General features: G+C 39.0%; 1 protein-coding gene across 1 annotated transcript in view; it reads right to left on the bottom strand.

Moving 5' to 3' along the window:
• Window positions 1–18659, bottom strand: part of LOC128212009 (uncharacterized) — a 46017-nt gene that overhangs the window by 8481 nt on the left and 18877 nt on the right. Inside the window, exons 23-27 of the mRNA XM_052917221.1 lie at window positions 15370–15492; window positions 14052–14523; window positions 5815–5959; window positions 5246–5380; window positions 2224–2324 (exon numbers count right to left, since the gene is read on the bottom strand). Of these exons, the coding sequence (XP_052773181.1) occupies window positions 2224–2324; window positions 5246–5380; window positions 5815–5959; window positions 14052–14523; window positions 15370–15492 (976 nt within the window). The remainder of the gene's footprint in view (window positions 1–2223; window positions 2325–5245; window positions 5381–5814; window positions 5960–14051; window positions 14524–15369; window positions 15493–18659) is intronic.

Genomic DNA, 18659 nt, shown 5'->3' with positions numbered 1-18659 from the left:
GTTTAATTGTGTCTTCTGCGACCTACAAATACACGTGATTGGACCGATTGCAAGCGTCTGCTAATTAACAGATAGGCTAAGAGAGGTCAGTCTGGCGGAAAGAGCAGCTGGTCGCATTAGTCACATGGTAACTAAGACACTTTTATGACCTATTGGGGGTAGTTTTGAATGTGTGAATGACCCATCAATATTTGTGTTTTACAATTTCTGCAACTTTTACTAGCCTAGTCGTTTTGGACCGAAATTATAAAAAAAAATGAGAAAATTTCGGACCGATTTTTTTTACACTTTTTGAAACTGAAATCGGTCTGGCTTGGTCAAAATCGGTCCAGACCGGCAAATTGCCGGTTTTTAAAAGCCCTGTTGGTTCCACTCTCATACCAGAAACCAGCCATCAGAAATGTCCAAGACTTGGTTACACTCTCATACCAGAAACCAGCCATCAGAAATGTCCAAGACTTGGTTACTCTCTCATACCAGAAACCTGCCATCAGAAATGTCCAAGACTTGGTTACTCTCTCATACCAGAAACCAGCCATCAGAAATGTTCATGACTTGGTTACTCTCTCATACCAGAAACCAGCCATCAGAAATGTCCAAGACTTGGTTACTCTCTCATACCAGAAACCAGCCATCAGAAATGTTCATGACTTGGTTACACTCTCATACCAGAAACCAGCCATCAGAAATGTTCATGACTTGGTACTCTCTCATACCAGAAACCAGCAACAGTTTAAGCCTGAAGTAAAGCACATGCGTATCGAGATGTGTTTTTATTAAAACAAGAGGCACATCAGTGCCTGTGCTCCACTGGCCAAAAGGTTCAAGCAAAGACCACCTAACGAACATTTTCGTCAAGTTTCATAGAAATACAATCATCAATTTTTGAGGAGAAGTTATTTAAAAAAATTTTTTACTTTAATAGCTCTGGCTGCCATGTTGTGCAGTGGACCGAAATGATTTGGGCAATTTGAGTCAAGGAGCACCAAACAAACATTTCTGTCAAGTTTTATCGAAAAAAGGTCATCGGTTTCGACGACAAGTCGTATAAAGTTTTTTTTATTTTTTAGCTCTGGCAGCCATGGTGTGCAGTGGACTGGAACCATTTAACAAATTTTGGTTAATGACCACCCAAGGAACATTTCTGTCAAGTTTCATCAAAATCTGATCATCGGTTTCTGAGGAGAAGTGGTGTAAAGGTTTTTCCTATTTTTAGCTCTGGCTGCCATGTTGTGCAGCAGACCAGAACTGTTTGGGCTATTTTGGTTAAGGACTACCCAAGTAACATTTCTGTCAAGTTTCATTGCAATACGATCATCGGTTTCTGAGGAGAAGTCGTTTAAAGGTTTTTCTATTTTTACCTCTGGGGGCCATCTTGTGCAGTGGACCGAAACCATTGAAGCAAATTTGATAAAGGACCATCCAAGGAACATTTCTGTTAAGTTTCATCAAAATCTGATCATCGGTTTCTGAGAAGATGTTCTTTAAAGGTTTTTCTATTTTTTTGCCCTGGCAGCCATGTTGTGCAGCGGACCGGAACCATTTGAGCAATTTTGGTTAAGGACCACCCAAGGAACAATTCTGTCAAGTTTTATCAAAATCTGCCTATCCGTTTCAGAGGAGATGTCGTTTAAAGATTTTGCTATTTTTAGCTGTGGCGGCCATATTGTGCAATGGACCAGAACCATTTGAGCAATTTTAATAAAGGACCACCCAAGGAACATTACTGTCAAGTTTCATCAAAATCTGCCGAACCGTTTCAGAGGAGATGTCGTTTAAAGATTTTGCTATTTTTAGCTCTGGCGGCCATATTGTGCAATGGAACGGAACCATTTGAGCAATTTTGGTAAAGGACCACCAAAGGAACATTCCTGTGAAGTTTTGTCAAAATCCGCTTATCAGTTTCAGAGGAGATGTCGTTTAAAGTAAAAGTTTACGCACGCACGCACGCACGCACGCACTCACGACGGACAATCTGTGACGACATAAGCTCCATGGCCTTCGGCCAGTGGAGCTAATAAGTCACATTGTAATAGTATACACCAGGACAGTCCAGGACAGTCTGAATTATTACGGTAAGTCATTCTCTTTTTATATCAAACAAAATATATACATAACTTCCATTAATAAGGTAAACGGAAAGAAATATTCTCTTAAAATTGGTAGCTAACAACAATTATTTGGATTGGTCTTCAAGACAAACAATTAACTAAGTTAGTAAACCTCTTATCCACACAGTGTTTGGCCAGGGTGTTGGCAAACTGAAGTACTCGGTCACTATTACCAGCCAGGGCCTTCGCAGTCTCTACCAGACCCAGGTGAGTCTGAAATAAGAAATCAGGATGTCTGTTACACAAACCTGTGATACTCGCTCAAGATTCAGTCTTGGCATTGTCCATAATTGCTGAGAGTGTTCAAAATGTGCAATATTATGTAAAACCAGTAGTGAAAAAAGGCTCAAAATGCCCACAATAAGTAATTTCGGATAACAGCATATTTAAGCTATTAGTAACAAGAGCTGTCACAGTATGTGACGAATGCCCCCGAATGTGACATTGACCTATGAACAAGGTCAGTACATGAAAAGTTGATCTTGCCTTTACGTGTCAAATACATATGGCAAGTTATTTTAAATTGCCTCTGAACATAAAAAAATACCTACCATACTTGACAACCTACACTGTTATGTCCTTATATTCAGAATTCCCTTGTGAATTAACACTTAGTGTATCTTTCACCTTAGAGGTAGGGACATGGGTCTTGCACACGACACGTCCTCTTTGTAAGTGGAACACGTGTAGCAAGTTATTTTAAAATCTGTCCATACAAGAGAAAGTTACAGCCCGGACACGACAACCTATGTCCTTGTATGCAGCACTCCATTGTGAATAAACACTAAGTGTGACCTTGACCTTTGAGGTAGGGACACGGGTCTTGCACGCGACACGTCGTCTTGGTATGTGGAACACATGTGGCAAGTTATTTTAAAATCTGTCCATACAAGGGAAAGTTACAGCCCGGACACGACAACCTATACTCTATGTCCTTATATGCAGCACTCCATTGTGAATAAACACTATGTGTGACCTTGACCTTTGAGGCAGGGACACGGGTCTTGCACGTGACACGTCTTGGTATGTGGAACACATGTGGCAAGTTATTTTAAAATCTGTCCATACAAGAGAAAGTTACAGCCCTGACACGACAACCTATACTCTATGTCCTTTTATGCAGCACTCCATTGTGAATAAACACTAAATGTGACCTTGACCTTTGAGGTAGGGACACGGGTCTTGCACGCGACACGTCGTCTTGGTATGTGGAACATATGTGGCAAGTTATTTTAAAATCTGTCCATACAAGGGAAAGTTACAGCCCGGACACGACAACCTATACTCTATGTCCTTATATGCAGCACTCCATTGTAAATAAACACTAAGTGTGACCTTGACCTTTAGGTAGGGACACGGGTCTTGCACGCGACACGTCGTCTTGGTATGTGGAACACATGTGGCAAGTTATTTTAAAATCTGTCCATACAAGAGAAAGTTACAGCCCGGACACAACAACCTATACTCTATGTCCTTATATGCAGCACTCCATTGTGAATAAACACTAAGTGTGACCTTGACCTTTGAGGTAGGGACACGAGTCTTGCACGCCACACGTTGTCTTGGTATGTGGAACACATTTGGCAAGTTATTTTAAAATCTGTCCATACAAGGGAAAGTTACAGAGCCAGACGGACGGACGGACGTACGGACAGATGGACGGACGGTGCGATTTTAATATGCCCACCTTCGGGGGCATAAAAAGAGGTTTAATCAAACCTGGCCAAGATTTATGGTCAATTATTGATAAGGATTGGTGCAAAAATGAAAGGGTTAACGGGAAAAAATTATTGGCCCACTGATCAGGTTTGATAATCCAACTTGGCTGAGGTCTTCTGGCCATACATTTTTATTCTAAATATGATTAGGATAGGTAAAAAATAAAGGTGCTAGTGTGTAAAAAAACCACTAAATATGGTATTATTTTAAAAATTAAGGGCAGCAACTCTTCACCTTCTAATCATAGTGAATCCATAATTGAACTTGGGCAAGTTCTTGTGGTCTTATACATGATTATTATATACCCATCATAAATGCACATGCAATACATATCGCAAAATACGGTACTCCGTATTCCACTCCAATGCAATACGGCCGTATTCCACTCTTGTGACGTCACATCATAACAATTATCGTTGCACGATGTTAAAATGACGTCATACAACAAAATAGTGTGTCTTTAAAATTACATTTATTATGAAAACATGTGGCTTTTAAGTAATCATACCATTAATGTATATGATAAAAGGATTATTAGTTCTTTGTTTTGATCCGGAATGTTGTATTTGACTCTCGTGGATTTTCGCAGATTTTGATTTCACTCGACTTGAGACTCATGAAATCCGAATCTGCAAAAGTCCACTCGAGTCGAATACAACCTCCCAGATCATATCGCAGTACAAATAACCCTATCGTATTGTGTTCAAATCTGAAATCATTGGTTCATTGTGGATGGTTGAGGAGGATAATTATTTGTGGAGGATGGATGGATGACGAGAGGTGGATCACAAACGCTCACCTTTCACCACTTTGTGTTCAGGTGAGGTATAAAGCTACAGTAAGGAAAAACATGAATGAGTTAAATTTGGTATACAAAAATGTTTTAATAAACAACAAAATGTTAAGATTGATGTACAAAATATCCATATTTACACAGCATCAAAGCTAGATGGTGGTTTATTCTATATTTGGCGTGTCAGCTGAACATCGTAGATATTTATTTCACTTGCAAGTGTAATGCATGTATTTATTACCAGTATAAAAAAAACATTTCGAGTGCCATTATCTCTTATAAAAAGTACAACTGTTTGTATACAAGCAGTAATGGCTGCCTGGGGTTAGTTGGCGTACTACAAGATGTTTGCCTGGCTTTTTCAGAATTAAGATTCCATGTTACACTATCAGGCTTGTTAAACAAATAGAAAAGTAGGATTCAGGCCCTTTCTTATTTTAATGCTATAGGTTTTCGATAGTGATATGATCTCAGCCTGATTGAGCCATCATGGTCATAATAATGGTTTATCTGCTGAGACATGGTAGATACTACCCTCACTATGGCATACATTGTATGGCAATAGGGACGTCTAATTTTTACACCATGACTGAAATGTAGCCAACAGCCCGCATGACCTCACCTTGATAGGCCCCTCATGGTGGACATACTGGGTCATGTGGTTTATCTGCTGGGCCATGGTAGATGCCACTTTCACTATAGCATTCTCTGTGTCCGCCCACCTTGATGTTTCTCGCTCAATGTACCGGGCTCCTTTCTGTACAGATACAAAATTTGCATCAGAAAATAGCTTGAACAATCTAAAACTGAAATCCATGATTTTAACAGTGATAGTTGCCTCAGAGAACACTTGTAACACTTGTACCATGTTTGAGAGTGAATCATTTGTTTTCATCTACGCATTAACTCCTATATCAGAGAAGGCGGAGCTTAACTGTTCAATAACTAGCATTGATAAATTACAATGCTAAATACTTTTACTGCATGCTAGTTAATGAACAGTGTCCTTACCAAAATGGTAAAAAAACAGCTACTTAACCTACAGGTGAAATACAGTAACTATTACCAAGAGACCAGTCCAGCCCCCATCATAATTATTTCAAAATTATTTTAAATGAGCTTCAATTATTTTTTTGTACTATGAGGCTATCATTACAGTATCAACAATTTTAAATTAGAACAACATCATACCAGCAATTCAAATATCTGTCTGTCCGGACTTTGAGACTTGGCCTGCGTAGGTTTAGCACCTAATGCACTATGCTTGTTTGTCTGAGAAGAACCCTCAGCAGTTTCACACCCATCCTCTGATAAGGCAGTCTGCTCCAACTGTTGGCTGAAAAACAAATATGAGGGCTGTTCAGAAAGTGTATCATGCAGAAAAAAATGAATTGTTGCCTTTAATATATTGTTTTAGCTTTCTTACAGGATTGGCTTTTTTTAACAGAACCACTATTATTTTACCAGATTTGGCCAGTGGGTTATGATTTGTTTAACAATTTCTCTAAGTACTGTCCCAAAAAAAAGTTTTTTTCAAAATATATTGTTGTACAAAGAATGTCCAGACATGAATGCTGCTTTTATAGGCTAGGGCTGTTTATTGTTCAGGTACATGCCTTCGCCAATAGGATTGCTTGACAGATTCACATTTTAAACACTAAGACCAGCTCTGATAACCCAAAATACATTCAGCAGATTTCAAACTTCCATATTTCCATTCAGTAACAAAAACAACCGCCCTATTTCCGTTTGCACTGTTCAAATTTTAAATTGATAAATTACAAGCAATGAATATTCATTTTAGATGGTCAAATACAATGTTGATTGTAACAGTGTACTAAGACCTCATTTAGCTAAAATGTAAGACTAAGAATTATTTTTTTCAAAAAAATGTTTGACTTTGTCTTAATGCAAGGACTCAATAACTGCTTCTATTTCTGTATTCAGTTATTGAGTTCTAGGACCAGGTTCTTGCCATGGTTCTTTCTTTTCCTCTGTTCGACCACAGGCATTACCCAACCCCTTTATGCCGCATATGCCAATGGTAAGAAAGGTAGAAGCGAGTTTTGCTTCACTATACATCTGATAGTTTAACAGTTTAGAACACCAAAATATAGGCCAAATATTACGTATAAACAAGAGCTATCACAGTATGTGACGAATGCCCCCGATGTGACATTGACCTACGAACAAGGTCAGTACATGAAAAGTTGATCTTGCCTTTACGTGTCAAATACATATGGCAAGTTATTTTAAATTGCCTCTGAACATAAAAAATACCACCCATACTTGACAACCTACACTGTTATGTCCTTATATTCAGAATTCCCTTGTGAATAAACACTTAGTGTATCTTTCACCTTAGAGGTAGGGACATGCACACGACACGTCGTCTTGGTATGTGGAACACATGTAGCAAGTGATTTTAAAATCTGTTCATACAAGGGAAAGTTACAGCCCGGACACGACAACCTATACTCTATGTCCTTATATGCAGCACTCCATTGTGAATAAACACTAAGTGTGACCTTGACCTTTGAGGTAGGGACACAGGTCTTGCACGCGACACGTCGTCTTGGTATGTGGAACACATATGGCAAGTTATTTTAAAATCTGTCCATACAAGGGAAAGTCACAGCCCGGACACGACAACCTATACTCTATGTCCTTATATGCAGCACTCCATTGTGAATAAACACTAAGTGTGACCTTGACCTTTGAGGTAGGGACACGGGTCTTGCAGGCGACACGTCGTCTTGGTATGTGGAACACATGTGGCAAGTTATTTTAAAATCTGTCCATACAAGGGAAAGTTACAGCATGGACACGACAACCTATACTATATGTCCTTATATGCAGCACTCCATTGTAAATAAACACTAAGTGTGACCTTGACCTTTGAGGTAGGGACACGGGTCTTGCACGCGACACGTCGTCTTGGTATGTGGAACACATGTGGCAAGTTATTTTAAAATCTGTCGATACAAGGGAAAGTAACAGCCCGGACACGACAACCTATACTCTATGTCCTTATATGCAGCACTCCATTGTAAATAAACACTAAGTGTGACCTTGACCTTTGAGGTAGGGACATGGGTCTTGCACGCGACACGTCGTCTTGGTATGTGGAACACATGTGGCAAGTCATTTTAAAATCTGTCCATACAAGAGAAAGTTACAGCCCAGACACGAGAACCTATATTCTATGTCCTTATATGCAGCACTCCATTGTGAATAAACACTGAGTGTGACCTTGACCTTTGAGGTAGGGACACGGGTTTTGCACGCGACACGTCGTCTTGGTATGTGGAACACATATGGCAAGTTATTTTAAAATCTGTCCATACAAGGGAAAGTTACAGCCCGGACACGACAACCTATACTCTATGTCCTAATATGCAGCACTCCATTGTGAATAAACACAAAGTGTGACCTTGACCTTTGAGGTAGGGACATGGGTCTTGCACGCGACACGTCGTCTTGGTATGTGGAACACATGTGGCAAGTTATTTTAAAATCTGTCCATACAAGAGAAAGTTACAGCCCGGACACGACAACCTATACTCTATGTCCTTATATGCAGCACTCCATTGTGAATAAACACTAAGTGTGACCTTGACCTTTGAGGTAGGGACACGGGTCTTGCACGCGACACGTCGTCTTGGTATGTGGTACACATGTGGCAAGTTATTTTAAAATCTGTCCATACAAAAGAAAGTTACAGCCTGGACACGACAACCTATACTCTATGTCCTTATATGCAGCACTCCATTGTGAATAAACACTAAGTGTGACCTTGACCTTTGAGGTAGGGACACCAGTCTTGCAAGGCACACGTCGTCTTGGTATGTGGAACACATGTGGCAAGTTATTTTAAAATCTGTCCATACAAGGAAAAGTTACAGAGCCGGACGGACGGACGGACAGTCGGACAGACGGACGGTGCGATTTTAATATGCCCACCTTCGGGGCATAAAAAGGGGACAACAAAGCAAGAAAAAACAGATTTGATTTTTACAGCATTTACTCACTGGAAAAATGCAGTAGGTTTTTCACATTAATATCAATCAATATAAATTTTATGCACCAAAAATATATTTCTTACATTTGAAGTGCGTATCAGTCTTGACCATCAATAAATGTACATGACACTCATGTACAAATTAAAACAATTACAATTTAAATGTTTTCAATAATTGTCAATAAAAACTGTAATAATAAAACATCAAATAAAAGATTGTATCATAAAAACATGATAAGCAATTAACAATGTAATAACACAGACCTGAGTTGTCAAATATGAATGAATTTTAATATTTGAAGACCATGAAATTATACTGGATTCCCTTAGGGTTTGAGATAGGAACATTAAATATTTTGCAGCAATGGATGCTCCCCAAGATTAAAGAAAGTGATTTTCATGTTTTGTGTAAGACCATATTTAATCGGTAAATTGATAAATGGATTTAAATCCTAAATAAACTGAGATGTTCTATGTTTGACAAAGAAGTCCATGAAGTCCGGGAAGTCCGGGAAGGGTAATGTGTAGTAAAGACTTGAGAAAAATGTATTCCATCCAAAATATGTTTCAGTCATTTAAGCAAACATTATGCCATTGTTTGTATGATTTTGTTTCAAAATTATTTTTTTGTTATGATTAAATACAATTTGTGTTTTAAAAATGGATGATATAAAATGGTAATATTATCCTATATTATTTGTACAGATCTTGATAAATAAACTGCAATATCAAAGACAGTGCATAACTTTCTGTGGCAACTAAATAACTGCTAAACAAAGAAAAGGGAAGTTTTAAACTAAAATATTCAACATAACATTAGGTGAATCAAAAGATTAAAAATAGCTCAAAGCTTTTTCAAACCCTTCCCTCTTCTTATAAAATATTTTTAAACTAAGTTGAGTAGTTTTTTGTTGTTGTTTTTTTAATAAAACCTTTTCTTTCTTTGAGAATAATTTCATCAACCCCTAAGGAAAACCATTCCCTAAAATAAATAAGCAGGCTAAATTTGGTTAAAAATCATTACTAAAGTACTAAAAACCACATTTCTTTTCACCCATCAATCTAATATTGAACAGTCACTGATAACGGTTTAAATAAATACTTCCGTATAATGGTATGTCTAATTTTTGGTGAAACATTAAACATTATCAGGTTTCATCTCTCGTGACTAGTTTTACCAGAATTTTGATCAATTTAGATAAAAACTGCTGCCCGACATTAAAATGGACACAACAGATAGTTTGGTGACTTTATCAGGCCGAGAAATATTTGATCATAAAAACTGATATGAGTCCAGAGCTGTAATTTACCGATGTTGTTATGTAATGTGTACCCTTAACTGTCAAATTCTTAGGCAACCAAATAATGAAAGTTTTACATCTTTCATACAAACAATGCTTTTAGATCTTTGTTTTCACTATTATGAATTTAAAGAATGAAAAAACAATCGACTTGTTTAAATTAAAGCATTCCTTGTATTTGTTTATACAAGTGTTAGAATAAGAGCAGAAATATTAAGTAAAACAACTGAAAATGGTCTCAAAATTTTAAACATTTATTTAGTAATAAAATTCATATCATGCAGTTACAATAAAGCAGTAGATTCAGAAGCTGCAATAGTCGATGATAGAACTGTAACAAACATATATATATATCATACAATAAACACAGAAATAGTAAGCAGTCTTGATGAAATATAAACAATTTAATAAGATCTTCATTATATATTACAATATACAGTGAGAAGAGAATGTCTTTACAAAACTACTTACATATTCTACTGTTCACATAGCACTGTCATGTTATATATGTAAAACCTCCGCTAGCAACACTCCTAAAAGATAATGAAAAGCGGAAAAAGGTGTCCAATTATCTAATTATTTCATTAAAACATCATTTTGCAACAAAAAATAAGCAGGATTTCTTTCACTATTTTTGTAAATATACAAACAGATCAAGGGATTTCATTTTATACAATATCACCTATATATAATTTGGATTTCAACAAACCATATGCTAATATGGCAACAAATTATGCAGATATAATACAATACTTCAGGTAACTCAGTGCTGGCCCAACAAAAACCTGTTTTTACTTTTGCTATATGTAACTAGTTGAACCTTGATGCAAAAGATTTTTTTACTTTAACTGCTAAAGTACATGTAATCAGTCTAGGACGTTTAGTCAAGGTGACAACATCCTTTGAAAACAAAACATGTGGCTAGAGCTTGTTTTTATGTCACAACAATGAACATGAGCACCTTTTATGATAACTGTTTCCAAGTTAAATGGGCAAGACCGCATTAATAGCTATGAGCAAATTGATAATCCTGGTTATTTCCCCTTATCACTCTTCAAAGTGTCTAATTATTTCCCCTTGTCACTCTTCTAAGTTTTTCATCATTTCCCCTTATCACTCTTCTTCAAGCTTGGGTCCATGATTTTCAGCATCTCTGTTAGGTAATTCTGTACCGCTGTGAGGGAGGCGACAACGGCAGGGGAGCCGAACCCGTGGGTGATAAGTGAAAAGTGAGATAGGTGGCGCTGCATGTGGTTGTCCAGGATCTGTGGGGGACGTGTGTTGCCTAGCGGGGAACGGTCCTGGTTCAAAAGGTCCATTAACTCCTTCAGCACTTGTCTGAAAAGAATGAAGAGATTTGAGATTAGATATTAGCATAAAAATCTCATGTTGGCTAAAGTAGACCTAAATTTGAGAATCAAAGTCCAAAAATAACAATTTGTTGTTGGAAATCACAGTTTTAAGTTATAAATGTTTGTTCTCTGAGAACCATCAAATGTCACTTTCAAAATTCATGAAGAATTATCTAAATTAAATAATTGTGTTATTAAAGTGAATAAGCATTGATAGCTCTGCAACAAATCATAAAGCTACATGTACTTACTTTGAAGCGAGGATCATATTTTTTCTTGTAAGCTGATCATTGGGGTCCTGATACTGTCTGGTGTTGTATTCTGCACATGCTTTAGAGGGAAACTCTGTCTCACACAGATACCCATAGTCCCGAGCTAGTCTGATTGATTCACCCTCCACCAGCGAGGTGAACAGGGTAACATTGGCCGCCTTTCGTCTTCCTGAGGGAAGGGTCATACCCATCTTGTCCAGCTTCTCTCTCAGACACCGCCCGCCATTCTTTGCCTTTGCTCTACGCAGAATTCCGCCAAGGAGGGAGGCATTGATACACTCAGGAGGGTTGAGTCGACGCTGCACTTCTGCGATGGTTACTTTGTACTTTGAAGTGGAGCTAAGGAGAGCTAACCTTCCTGGTACAGCACAGAAAACATCGCCCATGTTTGCTGGCCCCACTCCGTTCACTATCATAGCCTTGGCATACTCTCCCTTAGGCTGGATCACTCTCTTAATCACGGACTGCTTGTTATCCTCTGAACTGTCTTCATCATCAAGTACTTCACCATCAAGATAGTCCTCACCGCTCATCTGGATCATGTCCTGATCATCAGCATACGCTATGGCAGGGACCCCAGCCATTGTCTGGTAGTCAGTCTTAGCCACGAGCCCATAGTCATCATTCACTTGCCCATTTGAGGTGATGGGCTGGTGTGATGTGTGGACAGTGTGGGTGGTCTGGTATCTGGCCTCAGAGACAGGTGCTGGTAGGCTCTGGTAGTGGTTAGGTGTGAGGTTGAAGTTTCCAATGGAGTGGCTGTATGGGTCATGATTGAACGGCTGGAACTGCGGCATTGGCTGGTGTGGTATCGGGTTGAATGGCGGTGGGAAGTATGGCGCCTGGTAGTCAGAGATGGCGGGTGGTGGTGGGAAGGAGGTGTAGTGGATGCCCGACACAGCTTGAGAACCAAACCCTCCCTGGTTGCTGTACACATCCCGGCGCCCATCACCGTTCATCTGTCCGTTCTCCACACGTTCAAATGCTGAGTGTGAGTCTGTCTTGTAGTAAGAGGGAGACACACGGTCCATGTCTGTGAAATGTCCAACCTGCTTCAAATCCGTGGCAATACTCAGATTATCAGTCTGCATTGTGGTAATTTCTGTTGCCATCTTGTTCACTTCAATCATTTGATCCTTTTTCTCTCACTTTCTGATCTCCACTTTTTCTTAGTAAGTAGTTTCTAAATGTCCTTAAGACAAATTGTTCAATATTCAATACACAACACAAAATTTCACAAAGTTAATTAAATTCATATAATAAATTCAAATCACTGTAGGCTATATCACAATGTTATTAAAATACAGGTAACATCATCTTCAAGCACATCGAAGTGTTTGTGTGATTTGCCAGAAGCAAATTTGGTTATATACTGAAGTAAGGACCAATGTCAATTAATGTGATCAGCCAATGAAGCGTATCTTGAGTAAGACAATAATTTTGATTTAACTCCAAATTAAAATCAAGCACATCCTATCAATAATTAAAGAAAATTGAGCTGAGATGTCAACTTCTCTATTAACCATTAATGGAAGTAGTAATTAGAAAATGATTAAAAGTTGATAATAACAAAAGAGAAAGGTTTAGCATGAAGGTGTGAAATTGTCCAATCAGCTTTAAGAAATTAATAGGGAGTAGCCAATCAGAGGTGAACAATTAAAGATGTGGATAATTGGTGTTATAATTCATTAATTGTATTACCTTTCATGTATACAGTGGTCAATTATTACATTAAAGGTGATAGACTTTCTGTCAACTTTCAAAAAACAACACAATGGACAGGAAACTAAAGTTGAAGATTTTTCACCATTTCCTTAACAAGGCAAGCCCTATCACATCTATGTGAAAACATTTTAAGAATACTTTCTGACTAGTCTGCCTACTAACTTTAAGTTTAATCTTGAAGCAAAAAAATATCTTTAATGTATTACTAAAACTTGAAAACAATTGCTTAATTCTAGAACACACTTCACATATACTAAAATGTAGCATCCAATTCTTTATACATGTAGGTGTTTTTGTTTTATTTATTAAGTATATCTCATCCAATTATTTGAATGATTAACACAAGCAAACTTGAAATATTTTAAAGTTGTATTGTAATATTAACTTGTGGTTTAGGCCCAATTCATAAGAAAGTTAGATATTACAATTGTGTCAATCTTGTTCTGCATAATCTTGTACAACATACAATTTGTTTCATATGTTTTATCACACAGTAGCTGACACATGTATGTATTATTGTATATTTTTATTTGAGTCTCGTCCATATAAATATTAAAAGTTAATGCAACACATAAAACAAGTATATTCTATTCTAGGCCATTCTATACATGAAAGTTACAAGACCCAACCCTACTCCTTATGATGTGCAATTTGTTTGAATGTGTAATTACTATTCTATTTTATTTGTATTTATCACTAGCTTGTACATTACCCTTCCTGAAATGTATTTCAAATAAACAGTCAGAAAAGAACTTACCTCGCATTCAGAATAATCTGCTCTTCTATTTCTTCTAAGTTAACGATGACAGGTTCAAGGTTGTCCACATCCTCACCACTTATACATTTGTCTAACAAAATGGTTGTCCCAGAATTGTTCACATCTAAAACTCCATTTTTGGAATCACTGTTTGTATTGCTGATAGAAGTGGAATTCTTGGAACTTTTTGTGCCATAATGAGGTCCTACAGTGGCACCATGTGACTTCGCGGCAAGGTCATGTGACTTTATTCTAGGGTCATGTGATTCATCACTATTGTGAATTCTAGAGCCTGTATACGAGGCTGCGAGTATGCTAGGGCCCCCAGGGAGGCGTACCCCTGCATTCTCTTCTGGTGATCTCCCCCCTGCTGGACCAGGCTGATTCTCGGCCTCCGTCTGTTGTAGCCTCTCTGAGATGCTGTCAAATGATGGTGATTCTTGGCTTTCTGGGGCAAGCAGGTTCTGGACGTCTGAAATTGATAGCTGTGAATTAAATGTGAACTTGGTCGGAATTGAAAGTATTGGAAATGACAATCAACATGGCTGTTTTTTACATGCAATGCAATTTTTGTATCTGGAAATTAGGTGAAACTAACAGTTGATTATATAAGGGATGATTAATTTTTTACCAAAACATATCTTAATTAAGTATAAAAAAATGGCTTGATATACGACTTATATATAGACATGTAAAATTATCAGTGGCTAAATATATATACCTGGATTGAAAAAGACTCTAAACACCTTTTTTTCCACATTAAAACTTCCAATATAATTCCATCGTTTTCAACAAACTGGTTTTAAACATCGCAAAGCTTTTATATCGCAAATAAGTTTACTGCAATGCAGTGCAGTAAAAAGTGCACACTTGCATGTCACACAAATCTCACCCTTAATACTATGCACAGTAAATAAACGTTTTACCCTGGAGATATTTCAATTTGTTCAGTTCACAACCAGAATTACTGGAGGCAACGTTGATAATTCTATTACATTTCCTGACACATATTACACACCTATCAAAAGGTACTGTCTGCAGGCATTTAACAATTTGTATGACCAAACATTGATACCTGAATGTCTTCTTGTTTTTATAGATTCATTAAAAGTTTTATTAACATGAAAACTAATTGGGAAGTTTAAAATAGTTTATAATTATTTTAAACTTTACGATTATGTTTCATGGAACATAATTTAACAAATATTTTAATAATATAATATATTACACAAAAAACAACCTCACTGTTCCCTTTTTGTTCTAGTGTAAAGATTTTGCCAACTTTTGATTAGAATAAGCAATAAGGCTGTTTTATTACCCTTTAAGAGCGTGGGTTTAAGATCGGACATCTGATGCAGTATTCTAATGAGATGATGGACCTTGCTGCACCATAATAGTCTGTGCCACAACACAAGCCCATGAACCTCACTGCTTGAGGTACCTGTAACACAAACAGGAAGTATGTGGTCACCTTGCTACACCATAACAGTCTGTGCCACAACACACGCCCATGAACCTCACTGCTCGATGTACCTGTAACACAAACAGGAAGTATGTAATCACCTTGCTACACCATAATAGTCTGTGCCACAACACACGCCCATGAACCTCACTGCTCGATGTACCTGTAACACAAACAGGAAGTATGTAATCACCTTGCTACACCATAACAGTCTGTGCCACAACACACGCCCACGAACCTTACTGCTCGATGTACCTGTAACACAAACAGGAAGTACGTGGTCACCTTGCTACACCATAATAGTCTGTGCCACAACACACGCCCATGAACCTCACTGCTCGATGTACCTGTAACACAAACAGGAAGTACGTAATCACCTTGCTACACCATAACAGTCTGTGCCACAACACACGCCCACGAACCTTACTGCTCGATGTACCTGTAACACAAACAGGAAGTATGTAATCACCTTGCTACACCATAACAGTCTGTGCCACAACACACGCCCACGAACCTTACTGCTCGATGTACCTGTAACACAAACAGGAAGTATGTGGTCACCTTGCTACACCATAACAGTCTGTGCCACAACACACGCCCATGAACCTCACTGTTCGAGGTACCTGTAACACAAACAGGAAGTACGTGGTCACCTTGCTACACCATAATAGTCTGTGCCACAACACACGCCCGTGAACCTCACAGCTCCATGTACCTGTAACACAAACAGGAAGTATGTGGTCACCTTGCTACACCATAATAGTCTGTGCCACAACACACGCCCATGAACCTCACTGCTCGATGTACCTGTAACACAAACAGGAAGTACGTAATCACCTTGCTACACCATAACAGTCTGTGCCACAACACACGCCCACGAACCTTACTGCTCGATGTACCTGTAACACAAACAGGAAGTATGTAATCACCTTGCTACACCATAACAGTCTGTGCCACAACACACGCCCACGAACCTTACTGCTCGATGTACCTGTAACACAAACAGGAAGTATGTAATCACCTTGCTACACCATAACAGTCTGTGCCACAACACACGCCCACGAACCTTACTGCTCGATGTACCTGTAACACAAACAGGAAGTATGTGGTCACCTTGCTACACCATAACAGTCTGTGCCACAACACACGCCCACGAACCTTACTGCTCGATGTACCTGTAACACAAACAGGAAGTATGTAATCACCTTGCTACACCATCACAGTCTGTGCCACAACACACGCCCACGAACCTTACTGCTCGATGTACCTGTAACACAAACAGGAAGTATGTGGTCACCTTGCTACACCATAACAGTCTGTGCCACAACACACGCCCACGAACCTTACTGCTCGATGTACCTGTAACACAAACAGGAAGTATGTGGTCACCTTGCTACACCATAACAGTCTGTGCCACAACACACGCCCATGAACCTCACTGCTCGATGTACCTGTAACACAAACAGGAAGTACGTGGTCACCTTGCTACACCATAATAGTCTGTGCCACAACACACGCCCATGAACCTCACTGCTCGATGTACCTGTAACACAAACAGGAAGTATGTAATCACCTTGCTACACCATAACAGTCTGTGCCACAACACACGCCCATGAACCTCACTGCTCGATGTACCTGTAACACAAACAGGAAGTATGTGGTCACCTTGCTACACCATAACAGTCTGTGCCACAACACACGCCCACGAACCTTACTGCTCGATGTACCTGTAACACAAACAGGAAGTATGTAATCACCTTGCTACACCATAACAGTCTGTGCCACAACACACGCCCATGAACCTCACTGCTCGATGTACCTGTAACACAAACAGGAAGTATGTGGTCACCTTGCTACACCATAACAGTCTGTGCCACAACACACGCCCACGAACCTTACTGCTCGATGTACCTGTAACACAAACAGGAAGTATGTGGTCACCTTGCTACACCATAACAGTCTGTGCCACAACACACGCCCATGAACCTCACTGCTCGATGTACCTGTAACACAAACAGGAAGTACGTGGTCACCTTGCTACACCATAATAGTCTGTGCCACAACACACGCCCATGAACCTCACTGCTCGATGTACCTGTAACACAAACAGGAAGTATGTAATCACCTTGCTACACCATAACAGTCTGTGCCACAACACACGCCCACGAACCTCACTGCTCGATGTACCTGTAACACAAACAGGAAGTATGTGGTCACCTTGCTACACCATAACAGTCTGTGCCACAACACACGCCCACGAACCTTACTGCTCGATGTACCTGTAACACAAACAGGAAGTATGTAATCACCTTGCTACACCATAACAGTCTGTGCCACAACACACGCCCACGAACCTTACTGCTCGATGTACCTGTAACACAAACAGGAAGTACGTGGTCACCTTGCTACACCATAATAGTCTGTGCCACAACACACGCCCATGAACCTCACTGCTCGATGTACCTGTAACACAAACAGGAAGTATGTAGTCACCTTGCTACACCATAATAGTCGGTGCCCTATCACAGCTGGAGCAACAGTTCTATTTTCAGCAACAAAAAACTCTGATGGCATTCCTTTTTCTCCTTGTTATGTTTTCAAAAAAATAAAGATTGGAAACACTGGTAATATTTAAAGGTAAAGGCCACCATCACCTTGAGCTATTGGCCCCCAAATCAATATGGGCCATCTACTGACCTTGACCAATGTGCAAACCTAGTTTGAAGACTCTACACAAAGTCGTTCAAAGTTGATAATCAGAAACAAATGCACCCATAAGTCTTCATGACCTTAACCTTTGATCCCCAAATCAATAGAGGTTATCTACTGACCATGACCAAAGTGTATACTAAGTTTAAAGACTCTACACCAAGCTGTTCAAACATTATTGATCAGAAAAGCCCATAACTTTTCTAGTAAGTCACCATGACCTTGACCTTTGACCTATTTGGCCCAAATCAATAAGGCTTATATTCTGACCATGACCAGTGTGCATTACAAGTTTGAAGATTCTACACTCAGAGGTTCAAAAGTTATTCATTGGAAACGGAAAACGTGATTCAGAAGTAGAAGATGTTTATGACAACAGACTAATTAAGCACTTTTTATGCTTAGCGTCAATCCTTGGTACGAAAACCTTTTAGCTA

The sequence above is a fragment of the Mya arenaria genome, chromosome 12 (assembly GCF_026914265.1).
Source record: "Mya arenaria isolate MELC-2E11 chromosome 12, ASM2691426v1".
NCBI classification, from domain to species: Eukaryota; Metazoa; Mollusca; class Bivalvia; order Myida; family Myidae; genus Mya; species Mya arenaria.
The sequence above is the reverse complement of the archived record's forward strand: the minus strand, read 5'-3'. Positions and strand labels throughout refer to the sequence as shown.